Source organism: Coregonus lavaretus (assembly GCF_964263955.1).
Source record: "Coregonus lavaretus genome assembly, chromosome: 39".
In the NCBI taxonomy this organism is placed as follows: domain Eukaryota; kingdom Metazoa; phylum Chordata; class Actinopteri; order Salmoniformes; family Salmonidae; genus Coregonus; species Coregonus lavaretus.
The window spans coordinates 9086352-9100846 of record NC_140026.1 but is presented as its reverse complement, the minus strand read 5'-3'; the positions used below and the strand labels follow the sequence as shown (position 1 = coordinate 9100846).

Sequence of the window (14495 nt, the reverse complement as noted above, 5' to 3'; positions counted from 1 at the left end):
GCTGTCTGCAGTAATGTCCACCGGCGCTTTTGCCAGAGAATTCAATGTTAATTTCTCTACCATAAGCCTCTAACGTCGTTTTAGAGAATTTGGCAGTACGTCCAACCGGCCTCATAACCACAGACCAAGTGTAACCACGCCAGCCCAGGGCCTCCACATCCATCGGCTTCACCTGCGGGATCGTCCAAGACCAGCCACCTGGACAGCTGATGAAACTGGGTTTGTACAACTGAAGAATTTCTGCGCAAACTGTCAAAAATCGTCTCCGGGACACTCATCTGTGTGCTCGTCGTCCTCACCAGTGTCGTAACCAACTTTAGTGGTTAAATGCTCACCTTTGTTGGCTACTGGCATGCTGGAGAAGTGTGCTCTTCACGGATGAATGCCTCTTTCAACTGTACCGGGCAGACTCAGTGTGTGGGCGAGCGGTTTGCTGACGTCAACGTTGTGAACAGAGTGCCCCATGGTGGGGTTATGGTATGGGCAGGCATAAGCTATGGACAACGAACACAACTGCACTTTATCTTTGGCAATTTGAATGCACAGAGATCCTGAGGCCCATTGTCGTATCGTTCATCCGCCGCCATCACCTCACGTTTCAGCATGATAATGCACAGCCCCATGTCGCAAGGATCTGTACACAATTCCTGGAAGCTGAAAATGTCCCAGTTCTTCCATGGCCTGCATACTCACCAGACATGTCACCCATTGAGCATGTTTGGGATGCTCTGGATCAACTGGTACGACAGCGTGTTCCAGTTCCCGCCAATATCCAGCAACTTCGCACAGCCATTGAAGAGGAGTGGGACAACATTCCACAGGCCACAATCAACGGCCTGATCAACTCTATGCGAAGGGGATGTGTAGCGCTGCATGAGGCAAATGATGGTCACACCAGATACTGACTGGTTTTCTGATCCACGCCCCTACCTTTTTTTAAAGGTATCTGTGACCAACCGATTTTTGGTTCAGTGTAAGTTCAGGAGCAAAAATGTGCTTAACAAGTCACAAGTTGCATGGACTGTGTGCAATAATGAATGACTACCTCATCTCTGTATACAACACGCATTTATCTGTAAGGTCCCTCAGTCGAGCAGTGAAATTCAAACACAGATTCAACCACAAAGACCAGGGTGGTTTTCTAATGCCTCTTAAAGAAGGGCACCTATTGGTAGATGGGTAAGAAGAAAAAAAAAGCAGACATTGAATATCCCTTTGAGCACGGTGAAGTTATTAATTACTCTTTGGATGGTATATCAATACGCCCAGTCACTACAAAGATACAGGTGTCATTCCTAACTCAGTTGCCGGAGAGGAAAGAAACCGCTCAGGGATTTCACACTGAGGCAAATGGTGACTTTAAAACATACAGAGTTTAATGGCTGTGATAGAAGACTGAGGATGGATCAACAACATTGTAGTTACTCCACAATGCTAACCTAATTGACAGAGTTAAAAGAAGCCTGTACAGAATATAAACATTCCAAAACATGCATCCTGTTTGCAATAAGGCACTAAAGTGAAAATGTAAGAAATTAGCTTTGTCCTGAATACAGTGTTATGTTTGGGGAAAATCCAACATATCACTGAATAACATTCTTCATATTTTCAAGCATGGTGGCAGCTGCGTCATGTTATGGGTGTGCTTGTCATCGGCAAGGACTAGGGAGTTTTTTAGGATAAAAAGAAACAGAATAGAGCTAAACACAGGCAAAATCCTAGAGGAAAATCTGGTTCCGTCTGCTTTCCAACAGACACTGGGAGACGAATGCACCTTTTCAGCAGGACAATAACCTAAAACACAAGGCCAAATCTACACGAGTTGCTTACCAAGACGACATTGAATGTTCCTGAGTGGCCTAATTACAGTTTTGACTTAAATCGTCTTGAAAATCTATGGCATGACTTGAAAATGGCAACCAACTTGACAGAGCTTGAAGAATTTTAAAAAGAATAATGTGCAAATATTGTACAATCCAGGTGTGCAAAGCTCTTAGAGACTCACAGCTGAAATCGCTGCCAAAGGTGATTGTAACATGTATTGACTCAGGGGGTTGAATACTTATCTAATCAAGATAATGTTTTATTGAATATTTTTTATAAATATTATAATTTTTCCTCCACTTTGACATTATAGAGTATTTTGTGTAGATCATTGACAAAAAAGTTACAAATCAATTTTAATCTCACTTTGTAACTAAATGTGGAAAAAGTCGAGGGGTGTGAATACTTTCTGAATGCGCTATAACCTATTGTATATACCTCATGAGTTTAGTTCAGCTATCTTACTCCACGAGAACCCAAAATATATAAGCTTCTTTTACTCCAAATGTTTGTTAACAATGTAAATGCAAACTAACAGAGTGTAGCCTCAACATGGTTAAAGCTATTACATTTGATATCATGGATGGTCAGTCCTTGCATCCATAGCTCTGTCTATGGTTGTGAGTCCTTACATTTTTCCAAGCCCATCCCTCAGGCTTTGACCAAAATGGGCGACAGCTTTGTTATTGTTTTAACTGAGGATTCTACCTTTAACTGACATTGGGATTTGAAATGCCATAATATGGTTATCTTCGATAAACAATCTATAAAACGGGTTATTTCTTAAGATAGTTCTTTATACATAAAAGGATAATATTTCATATAAAGAAGAGTATTAAAATACATGATCAATCAAGATAGCTGCAGGAACACAACGTATACACTGTTGTGATCATACCTTATTTGGTGTTTTTTTCCAAGAGGCCTACATTTCCTTCTAGCAACTTTATATAAAAAAAGGTACAATTTACTAGCGTATACAATCAATGGTTCAGATATATTCATAGCGTATATCTGTCAGTCCTCGTCTCAACCAGTCCATAGTTCCGTTTATTTCTCCATACAGAGAATGGAAAGAGCTTGCTCAGCTGGTCGTTCGATCCGGCTGCCCACTAGGTGGCACTACAACAAAGACATAGGTACTATTATTATTAATATATCATCAGTTGACTTGAAGACAGAGGCACTGGAACTAGATACAGGTAAATGTCTGTGGCCATGTTCGAGAGCGAGGATTTGATCCGTGATGCATTGTGGGTAAATGCTGACTGACTTATCTGCAAATAATCATGAAGTTATTGATGGTGCAAGGTGATTTGCGGATCGGTCAGTCGGGACTCGGCAGTGGTCTCCAACAAGCCCACTATATTCAGGCAGCAGTCACTCCCAGAGGGACCTGATCCTAGATCAGTATGAGATGTTTTGTTTGGATGTGAAAAATAAATTGTGATGTTGAGCAGTTTGAAGGTCTTGTTGTCACTTAAAATGTCACATCATGCCTAGACTCAATATAAAAAAAATGTAATTGATCCTGGATCTTCGACTTCGACGTATCCCTCGTGGGTCCACTTCCTACTTCCTCCTTCTTTATCCTTTGACCTTGTACTTAGTCTCCTCAATTAGAAAGGAAGTCGATGGCGGCTCGGACCGTCCGATTGGTCGCCATGTCCACCGCCATCACTTTGATCTCTGTGTCTCCGAACTGCATCGTGGTTCGGATCTCTCTCCTCTCACTTCTCTCCGCGCCGTCAACCGTCCCCGGCAACGCATCCGGTAGATCCAGAGTGATCGCGCCGCACTTCCTCACTCCAGGGTCGCTGATGTAAACAACGTCGTCGCTGACGCTGCAGTAGATGTTGATGATGATCTTCCTCTGACCAGATCTAGAGAGAGGGGGAGGAGAAGGTTTGGTGAGTCTCTATTAGTTTGTTGTGAGCAGTGTGTGTGTGTGTGTGTGTGTATGGCACTGCAGAGAGTGTCAGGTCCCCAAGCCCTTCTCAGCCATGCTGTGTCTGACCCGACCTCGCTGTGTTTGTGTTACCCGGCTTTGCTGTGTGTATGTGTGTGTGTGTGTGTGTGTGTGTGTGTGTGTGTGTGTGTGTGTGTATGTGTGTGTGTGTGTGTGTGTGTGTGTGTGTGTGTGTGTGTGTGTGTGTGTGTGTGTGTGTGTGTGTGTGTGTGTGTGTGTGTGACCCGACCTAGCCGGCGTGTAGCTCCGCCTCACGACCTCGCCCAAAGCCACTGATTGGTCAACAGAGACAAATCTGTCGAGGATGTCGGTGCACCAATCACGGCCCTCCTTGACCAATAGTTTGTCCCGGGGGTGTCGACCCTCCACGAAGCGGTTTAGAACCCCAACGCCATAGGTCAGAGGGCAGCGACGCACACGCACCTGAAGGGAGGTAGAGGTAGAGGGGAAATGTTTAGAACAGGGTGCCACAACGGGGAGAGGAGAGAGAGCGGGGATTGGTTAGAATGGTTGGTGATGTCATAGCACCAGGAGGGAGGAAGAGGGGAAATGTTTAGAACAGGAGGTGAATCTCAATTGTATTTCCTTGATTCCTCACATCCTCTGTCCTCACCTCCTTCTCAACCCATTGGAGGTTCAGAGGGGAGGAACCTTTTGAGAAGGAGACGAGGAATGAGGAATCAAGGAAATAAGGAAATACAATTGAGATGCAGCCATGTGGGGTTGAGAGTGGACGTGTTTAACTATACTTGTGGGGACCAGAAGTCCACCAACTGGGGGCATTTTGTTAGTCCCCACAAGGTCAAATGCTATTTCTAGGGGGTTTAGGGTTAAGATTAGAATTAGTGTTTGGGTTAGGGTTAGAATTAGGTTTAAGGTTAAGAGCTAGGGTTAGGTTTTTAGGTTAAGGTTAAGGTTAGGTATAGGGTTAGGGGTTAGGGAAAATAGGATTTTGAATGGGACTGAATTGTGTGTCCCCACAAGGTCAGTTATACAAGACTGTGTGTGTGTGCATACCACGTTGTGTGTGCGTGGGTGTGTGTGCACGGTGTGACTGTACGTACCACGGTGTGACTGTACGTACCACGGTGTGACTGTACGTACCACGGTGTGACTGTACGTACCACGGTGTGACTGTACGTACCACGGTGTGTGTGTGTGTGTGTGTGTGTGTGTGTGTGTGTATACTCTCACCACGGTGGGGTCCAGTCCGAACAACACAGCTCCCTTCAGTATGGTCAGACCCACATCCTGAGGGATGATGATGCGACACATTTGCCCCAAAGCTTTCTGGGCCGCCTGCTGCAACATGGGCGACTCAGCGAAACCCCCGACCAGGAATAGGAAGCGAACACCCTGCACTTCCTGTCTCTGCATCAACTCCTCTGGAGAGGAGAGGAGAGGAGAGGAGAGGAGACCAACATGTCAATATTGACGTTTATATAAAATGTGACCCTTATGCTACATTGTGAGACCAAATAAAGTTAGTGTGTGTGTGTGTGTCTCACCAATGTGCTTGATGATGTTGTTAATGGTGGGTTGGAACAGTTCATTCATGGCTTCAGGAGTGAGACGTAGCATTCCCTGAGACGACCACTTCACTATGTTCATGCTAGAGAGAGAGAGAGAGAGAGAGAGACATTGTAAATAAGAATTTGTAATTAATTGACTCGCCCGGATAAATAGAGAGAGAGAGAGACCAGAAAAGGAGACATGCAGGGGTGAGACGACCCCTTTCCTATGTTCGTACTGATATAGAGAGAGGGGTTTATTTTGTTCATCCTCACACAGGGAAAGAGGTCAAACACACACACTGCCCTTCTCTCACCACTACATACTTGGTCTCCACACCACACACACACAGCCCTTCTCTCACCACTACATACTTGGTCTCCACACCACACACACACTGCCCTTCTCTCACCACTACATACTTGGTCTCCACACCACACACACACAGCCCTTCTCTCACCACTACATACTTGGTCTCCACACCACACACACACAGCCCTTCTCTCACCACTACATACTTGGTCTCCACACCACACACACACAGCCCTTCTCTCACCACTACATACTTGGTCTCCACACCACACACACACTGCCCTTCTCTCACCACTACATACTTGGTCTCCACACCACACACACACAGCCCTTCTCTCACCACTACATACTTGGTCTCCACACCACACACACACTGCCCTTCTCTCACCACTACATACTTGGTCTCCACACCACACACACACAGCCCTTCTCTCACCACTACATACTTGGTCTCCACACCACACACACACTGCCCTTCTCTCACCACTACATACTTGGTCTCCACACCACACACACACAGCCCTTCTCTCACCACTACATACTTGGTCTCCACACCACACACACACAGCCCTTCTCTCACCACTACATACTTGGTCTCCACACCACACACACACAGCCCTTCTCTCACCACTACATACTTGGTCTCCACACCACACACACACTGCCCTTCTCTCACCACTACATACTTGGTCTCCACACCACACACACACTGCCCTTCTCTCACCACTACATACTTGGTCTCCACACTACACACACACTGCCCTTCTCTCACCACTACATACTTGGTCTCCACACCACACACACACAGCCCTTCTCTCACCACTACATACTTGGTCTCCACACTACACACACACTGCCCTTCTCTCACCACTACATACTTGGTCTCCACACTACACACACACAGCCCTTCTCTCACCACTACATACTTGCTCTTGCGCAGGGCCGTCTCCACACTCTCTCCTCTGTATCTTTTGTAGAAGTCGATAAAGGAGAAGGGCAGAGAGATGTTCAGCGCGTTGGATCTCCCCGGCGTGGCCGTGCGTTTACGAGCCTCGAACGCGATGGTCAGGTCCACCCATGCTGCGGGACGCTTCGCCTTTAATAAAATAAAAAAAAGGAATGCCATTTAGCAGACGCTATTAACCGAAGCAATTTACAATCATTTGTGAATTTAAAAAAATATATGTATATGGGTGGCCCCAGCGGGAATCAAACCCACGATCCTGGCGTTGCAAGCACCATGCTCTATGCTCTACCAATTACCTTGAAGCTCTTGATAAAGTCTTCTCCGAAGATCTGACAAAGCATGGCCTCGAAGGCTAGGTCGACGCCGACCGCCCCGTATGGACCCCCTGAAATAAGCATGTGAACAAAAACACATTATGAGTTTCCTAAAAATGTATTCACCCCATAGGTCATTTATCTAATGTGGTAAGGTATCTAAGGTAAGGTATCTAAGGTAAGGTATCTAAGGTAAGGTATCTAAGGTCGTTACCTGAGACCTTGTAGTATTCCCTGGGGCTTCTCTCTGAACAGTTAGGTACTGTATATATATACTTTTTTTTTTAACTAGGCAAGTCAGTTAAGAACAAATTCTAATTTCCAATGACGGCCTACCCCAGCCAATTGTGCACCGCCCTATGGGACTCCCAATCACAGCCGGATTGTGATACGAACCAGGGGGTCTGTAGTTACGCCTCTAGCACTGAGATGCAGTGCCTTAGACCACTGCGCCACTCGGGAGGTAAGTTATCTAAGGTAAGGTCGTTACCTGAGACCTTGTAGAGTTCCTTCAGTGTCCCCTGGGGCTGTTCTATCTGGTGAACCGTCAGGTCTAGTGTTCCTCCTCCACAGTCTGCCACTATGTACCGGTCACCTGGGGAGAAAACACACGCACACACACACACGCGCACACATACGCGCACATAAACCCACGAACACACACGCACGAACACGCGCACACACACACACGCACGAACACGCGTGCGCACACACACAAACCATGAAAGATCAGTAAGTTTGAGTGTCTTTCTGAATCATTCATCCCTAGATCTTGAAAGTTTTTTTTTTGTGTCTCATGGAGTTTAAGAAAGTAATACAATTTGAAGGGGCTCTCCTTTTCTTAGTATGCAGGGGTTTCATCTGTCAGTGTGTGTGTGTGTGTATTTGACAGTGTGTGTTTCCTCTCTGATGGAGGTCTGAGTACGCCATGAGTGTTTGTTATGAGTCAGCCTCCCAAGCATAAACAGCTCCCAGGCATTACAATAGCTGAGATTGTGTGTGTGTGTGTGTGTGTGTGTGTGTGTATGGTTCTAGCTATAGAGATAAGGCTGGAACTTATTCTCAACTGGCGCTGACCCCACCCTACTGGTGAGGGAGGGAGGAAAGAGATGGGGGGAGAGGTGAGGAAGGAGGAGAGAGATGGGGGGAGAGGTGAGGAAGGAGGAGAGAGACTGGAGGGGAAGAGAGGGAGGAAAGAGAGGGAGGAAAGAGAGGGAGGAAATAGAGGGGGGAAAGAGAGGGAGGAAAAAGAGGGAGGAAAGAGAGGGGGGAAAGAGCGGGAGGAAAGAGGGAGGAAAGAGGGAGAGGAAGGAAAGAGGGGGGAAAGAGAGGGAGGAGAAAGAGAGGGAGGAGAAAGAGAGGGAAGAAAGAGAGAGAGGAAGGAAAGAGGGAGGAAAGAGGGGGGAAAGAGAGGGAGGAGAAAGAGAGGGAGGAAAGAGAGGGAGGAAAGAGAGGGAGGAAAGCGAGGGAAGAGAAAGAGAGGGAGGAGAAAGAGAGGGAGAAAAGAGAGGGAGGAAAGAGGGAGGAAAGAGAGAGAGGAAGGAAAGAGGGAGGAAATAGAGGGGGGAAAGAGAGGGAGGAAAAAGAGGGAGGAAAGAGAGGGAGGAAAGAGAGGGGGGAAAGAGAGGGAGGAAAGAGGGAGGAAAGAGGGAGAGGAAGGAAAGAGGGAGGAAAGTGGGGGGAAAGAGAGGGAGGAGAAAGAGAGGGAGGAGAAAGAGAGGGAGGAAAGAGAGAGAGAAAGGAAAGAGGGAGGAAAGAGGGGGGAAAGAGAGGGAGGAGAAAGAGAGGGAGGAGAACGAGCGGGAGGAAAGAGAGGGAGGAAAGCGAGGGAAGAGAAAGAGAGGGAAAAAAGAGAGGGAGGAAAGAGAGAGAGGAAGGAAAGAGGGGGGAAAGAGAGGGAGGAGAAAGAAAGGGAGGAAAGAGAGGGAGGAAAGAGAGGGAGGAAAGCGAGGGAGGAGAAAGAGAGGGAGGAGAAAGAGAGGGAGAAAAGAGAGGGAGGAGAAAGAGAGGGAGGAAAAAGAGGGAGGAGAAAGAGAGGGAGGAAAGAGAGGGAGGAAAGACAATATTTGGTGAAAAGGGTGAGTAATTGAGTAAGAATTGGGAGGAGAGGAGAGAAAGGAAGGAGGGGGGGGGGGGGGGGGGGGGGGGAGTTTATTTACAATGGAGTTGTAGAGGAGAGTCTCAAGGGCCAAACCCTTTCCGGCCGTGATGTGTGTGTGTGTGTGTGTGTGTGTGTGTGTATGTGTGTGTGTGTGTGTGTGTGTGTGTGTGTGTGTGTGTGTGTGTGTGTGTGTGTGTGTGTGTGTGTCAGGAAGGGAGTGAGGGTAGTAGGGGTCAGAGAGGGCGCGTGGCTCTCCAGACTCCTGTCATGGCTCAGTGAGAAGAGAGATGGGGCCGGTTTAGGGAGTTTTTAGGCGCATTGGGGGGTTGAAGAGTTGATTATTTTGACCCTGGCCCTCAAAGCCTGTCTCACTGTCTACCACCTTATGTCTGTCTGTGTTCTGTCTGACTGTGTGTGACTCACCAGTCTGCATCTCTGACCAGAGTTCTCCAGTGCCCCTCTCTACCAGGAAAGTTCTGCTGTGTCTCGCTTTCCTCAGCTGCTCACGCGCTTGAACACACACAACATACAGACAACATTTAAAACAACCAAACCAAATCATAACAATCAAACAACATACAGACAACATTTAAAACAACCAAACCAAATCATAACAATCAAACAACATACAGACAACATTTAAAACAACCAAACCGAATCATAACAATCAAACAACGTACAGACAACATTTAAAACAACCAAACCAAATCATAACAATCAAACAACATACAGACAACATTTAAAACAACCAAACCGAATCATAACAATCAAACAACATACAGACAACATTTAAAACAACCAAACCAAATCATAACAATCAAACAACATACAGACAACATTTAAAACAACCAAACAAATCATAACAATCAAACAACATACAGACAACATTTAAAACAACCAAACCAAATCATAACAATCAAACAACATACAGACAACATTTAAAACAACCAAACCAAATCATAACAATCAAACAACATACAGACAACATTTAAAACAACCAAACCGAATCATAACAATCAAACAACATACAGACAACATTTTAAACAACCAAACCAAATCATAACAATCAAACAACATACAGACAACATTTAAAACAACCAAACCAAATCATAACAATCAAACAACATACAGACAACATTTAAAACAACCAAACCGAATCATAACAATCAAACAACGTACAGACAACATTTAAAACAACCAAACCAAATCATAACAATCAAACAACATACAGACAACATTTAAAACAACCAAACCGAATCATAACAATCAAACAATGTACAGACAACATTTAAAACAACCAAACCGAATCATAACAATCAAACAACATACAGACAACATTTAAAACAACCAAACCAAATCATAACAATCAAACAACATACAGACAACATTTAAAACAACCAAACCGAATCATAACAATCAAACAACGTACAGACAACATTTAAAACAACCAAACCAAATCATAACAATCAAACAACATACAGACAACATTTAAAACAACCAAACCAAATCATAACAATCAAACAACATACAGACAACATTTAAAACAACCAAACAAATCATAACAATCAAACAACATACAGACAACATTTAAAACAACCAAACCAAATCATAACAATCAAACAACATACAGACAACATTTAAAACAACCAAACCAAATCATAACAATCAAACAACATACAGACAACATTTAAAACAACCAAACCGAATCATAACAATCAAACAACATACAGACAACATTTAAAACAACCAAACCATAACAATCAAACAACGTACAGACAACATTTAAAACAACCAAACCAAATCATAACAATCAAACAACATACAGACAACATTTAAAACAACCAAACCGAATCATAACAATCAAACAACATACAGACAACATTTAAAACAACCAAACCGAATCATAACAATCAAACAACATACAGACAACATTTAAAACAACCAAACCAAATCATAACAATCAAACAACATACAGGCAACATTTAAAACAACCAAACCAAATCATAACAATCAAACAACATACAGACAACATTTAAAACAACCAATCCGAATCATAACAATCAAACAACATACAGACAACATTTAAAACAACCAAACCAAATCATAACAATCAAACAACATACAGACAACATTTAAAACAACCAAACCAAATCATAACAATCAAACAACATACAGACAACATTTAAAACAACCAAACCAAATCATAACAATCAAACAACATACAGACAACATTTAAAACAACCAAACCAAATCATAACAATCAAACAACATACAACAACAACAAAAAACAGACAACATAAAAAATAAAAATAAACACACAACTAGAACAGACACAAAATACATGTCACTGTAACGCAACCAACCCACAACATTAAACCGTGGCAGATACGTGAACACGTTTACATCATTTAGCAGACGTTCTTATCCAGAGCGATTTACAGGAGCAATTAGGATTAAGTGCCTTGCTCAAAGGACACATTTATTTACCTAGTTGGCTCGGGGGATTCAAACCAGCGACCTTTCGTTACTGGCCCAACGCGCTTAACCACCAGGCTACAGCCCAAGCCAACACATTCAAACTTTAGTGAGGGGGGCCCTGGAACCGACCCAATACGTTCAAGCCGACATAACTGTCAGAATTTTAACTAACTGTCAAGAGTAAATGGCTTCAACCACTGAAAACAACAGAGTAAAGACTTGCCCTGCAGCCAAGATGGAATGGAGAGAGATAGTAGAGATGCGAGAGAGAGAGAGTTAAAATGACAGAGATTTGCTCTTAACGTACCGAATGTGGTTAGTGTTAGGTGATGTGTTGATATTAGCAGAGGTGATAGGGCATTGTGCTTCAACCCTGGTCCTGGAGTGATTCAACTAAACTATAATCATAGTACCCTTGTTGTAGATGCAGTCTCTGTTGTAGCTCAGTTGGTAGAGCATGGCGCTTGCAACGGCAGGGTTGTGGGTTCGATTCCCACGGGGGGGCCAGTATGAAAATGTATGCGCTAACTGTAAGTCGCTCTGGGGCAGGTAGTTTAGTGGTTAAGAGCGTTGTGCCAGTAACCAAAAGGTTGCTGGTTCTAATCGCCGACTAGGTGAAAAATCTGTCGATGTGCCCTTGAGCAGGGCACTTAACCCTAATTGCTCCTGTAAGTCGCTCTGGATAAGAGCGTCTGCTAAATGACTAAAATGTTGTTGATACAGTCTCTGTTGTTGATACAGTCTCTGTTGTTGATACAGTCTCTGTTGTTGATACAGTCTATTTTGGGACAATGACAAGGCCCTGTATTGTATCTTTGACATCTGGGATTTTGAAATGAGACACACATTGGGGATATGGAGGGTGTGTGTGTGTGTGTGGAGGGGGGACAATTTGAACCCTGGCCAATACTTACTCATATGGTAATGAGGCTGAACAGAATAACATAACCAGGGACCGCTGAAATTGGCTGTGTGTGTGTGTGTGTGTCTGTGTGTGTCTGTGTGTCTGTGTGTGCATGCGTGCTTGTGTGTTTTTATAAGGGGTCTGGAAGTCATTTTACAGCAAAAAAATACAAAGAAGAGAGAGAGAGCGAGCGAGCGAGAGAGAGAGATACGTAAATAAGAGTTCTTAATTGACTAAGGCTGTCTTACAACATTGGCAGAAAGAGAAGAGGAAACGGGAGGAAAGAAACGTCTAAAGGCTGAAAGAGGAGGAAATGGGAGGAAAGGCTGAAAGAAAAATATAAATGATGACGTTTAAAGGGGCAATCTACAGTTCAAACAACAACAAATAGGACTCCCTGCCAATGTTTTGGTAAACAGCTGAGGGATGGGGCTGGACAAATGTAACCACCCTCAAATTCGTAGCCAGAGCTATGGACGCAAGGACCGGCCATTCATGAGATCAACATGTTTTGAGGCTATACAGTGTTTGACAAAGAAAGAAAAATGAGAGAGAGCGAGCTAACAGGGCAGAGTGGGGGTGAGATCATGGTCTCACAGCACCTTGTTCCAATTACAATATCCTGTGTGTGGGTGGGTGTATGTGTGTCCATCCACACAAAACACACATACTTCTGGACTGCTGTAACAGCACATACAGGCAAAGAGTCATTCAAGGCAAAGCCTCTCTCTCTCTCTCTCTCTCTCTCTCTCTCTCTCTCTATCCTCTCTCTCTTCTCTCTCTCTCTCTCTCTCTCTCTCTCTCTCTCTCTCTCTCTCTCTCTCTCTCTCTCTCTCTCTCTCTCTCTCTCTCTCTCTCTCTCTCCTCTCTCTTCTCTCTCTCTTCTCTCTCTCTTCTCTCTCTCTCTCTCTCTCTCTCTCTCTCTCTCTCTCTCTCTCTCTCTCTCTCTCTCTCTCTCCCTCCCTCCCTCCCCCTCCCTCCCTCCCTCCCTCTCCTCTCTCTCTCTCTCTCTCTCTCTCTCTCTCTCTCTCTCTCTCTCACCTTGTCTGAAGCTGGAGTCAAAAGGGCGGCACCCATCGCTCTCCAAGCTGAGGCCATTGGTCATTGGCCGAAGGCTCAGGTCAATCACCTGGTGTAGGTGGAGCTTGCGACAGTAGATGGAAGCTGCTTCTGGTTCTAGAGCTATCAGGAGCTGTTCTGGAGAGTCAGGAGATACCAGACCAGCCTAGAGAGAGAGAGACGGAGGGAGGGGGGATTAATGCTACTAAATATAAGGTTCTAGAGGTTCTATCAGGTTCTGAGCCTCGGGACAAGATCAGCCTGGAGAGAGAGAGAGGGAGTTAGGTAGGGATGGAAAGAGAGGGTGGGGGAGTGGGGGGTATGCATAGTGGGGGTTATAGGGGATATGACTAGTGGGGGTTAGAGGGAGTATGCATAGTGGGGGTTAGAGGGGGTATGAATAGTGGGGGTTGGAGGGGGTATGCATAGTGGGAGTTATAGGGGGTATGCATAGTTGGGGTTAGAGGGGGTATGCATAGTGGGGGTTAGCAAGGTTATGCATAGTGGGGTTTAGATGGGGTATGCATAGTGTGGGTTAGAGGGTGTATGCACAGTGGGGGTTAGAGGGGGTATAGAGTAAGACAGCTGCTGAATCTAAACATTTTAGGATTAGATAAACAGTGTGTGATTACAGTGTCATTTATGGATTCAAATAAAGTTGTTGCAGTATAAATAATTGTTGGGTTTGGGGCAAAAGTGACTGAAGTAAAGTGAGGATTTGGTAATTGGAGCAGGTTGAGATTGGAGTCAAGTAGGGGAGGAGAGGAGATGGGTTGTCCTGACAGGGCTGAACTGGGGGTTGGAGAGGAGAGGAGAGGGATTGTCCTGACAGGGTTGGACTGGGGGTTGGAGAGGAGAGGAGAGGGATTGTCCTGACAGGACTGAACTGGGGGTTGGAGAGGAGAGGAGAGGAGAGGAGAGGAGAGGAGAGGAGAGGGATTGTCCTGACAGGTGGTTGCGAAGCAAGAGGAGGGGAGTGCTGGGGAGAGGAGAGAGTAAAGAGGGCTGGGTACAAGAGAGTCGAGGGGAGGTGGAGGGGAGAAAGTGTATGATGA

At 45.1% G+C, this 14495-nt stretch overlaps 1 protein-coding gene across 1 annotated transcript in view; it reads right to left on the bottom strand.

The window, feature by feature from the left end:
* Positions 1-1374: 1374 nt before the first annotated feature.
* The window catches only part of hspa12b (heat shock protein 12B), a gene marked incomplete at its 5' end in the record, with an annotated part of 14391 nt that continues 1270 nt past the window's right edge, over positions 1375-14495 (bottom strand). Inside the window, 9 exons of the mRNA XM_084155824.1 lie at positions 1375-3707; positions 4023-4216; positions 4988-5178; positions 5302-5405; positions 6544-6713; positions 6881-6969; positions 7389-7493; positions 9423-9509; positions 13423-13606. Coding sequence (XP_084011950.1) covers positions 3440-3707; positions 4023-4216; positions 4988-5178; positions 5302-5405; positions 6544-6713; positions 6881-6969; positions 7389-7493; positions 9423-9509; positions 13423-13606 — 1392 coding nt within the window. The 3' untranslated portion in view covers positions 1375-3439. The remainder of the gene's footprint in view (positions 3708-4022; positions 4217-4987; positions 5179-5301; positions 5406-6543; positions 6714-6880; positions 6970-7388; positions 7494-9422; positions 9510-13422; positions 13607-14495) is intronic.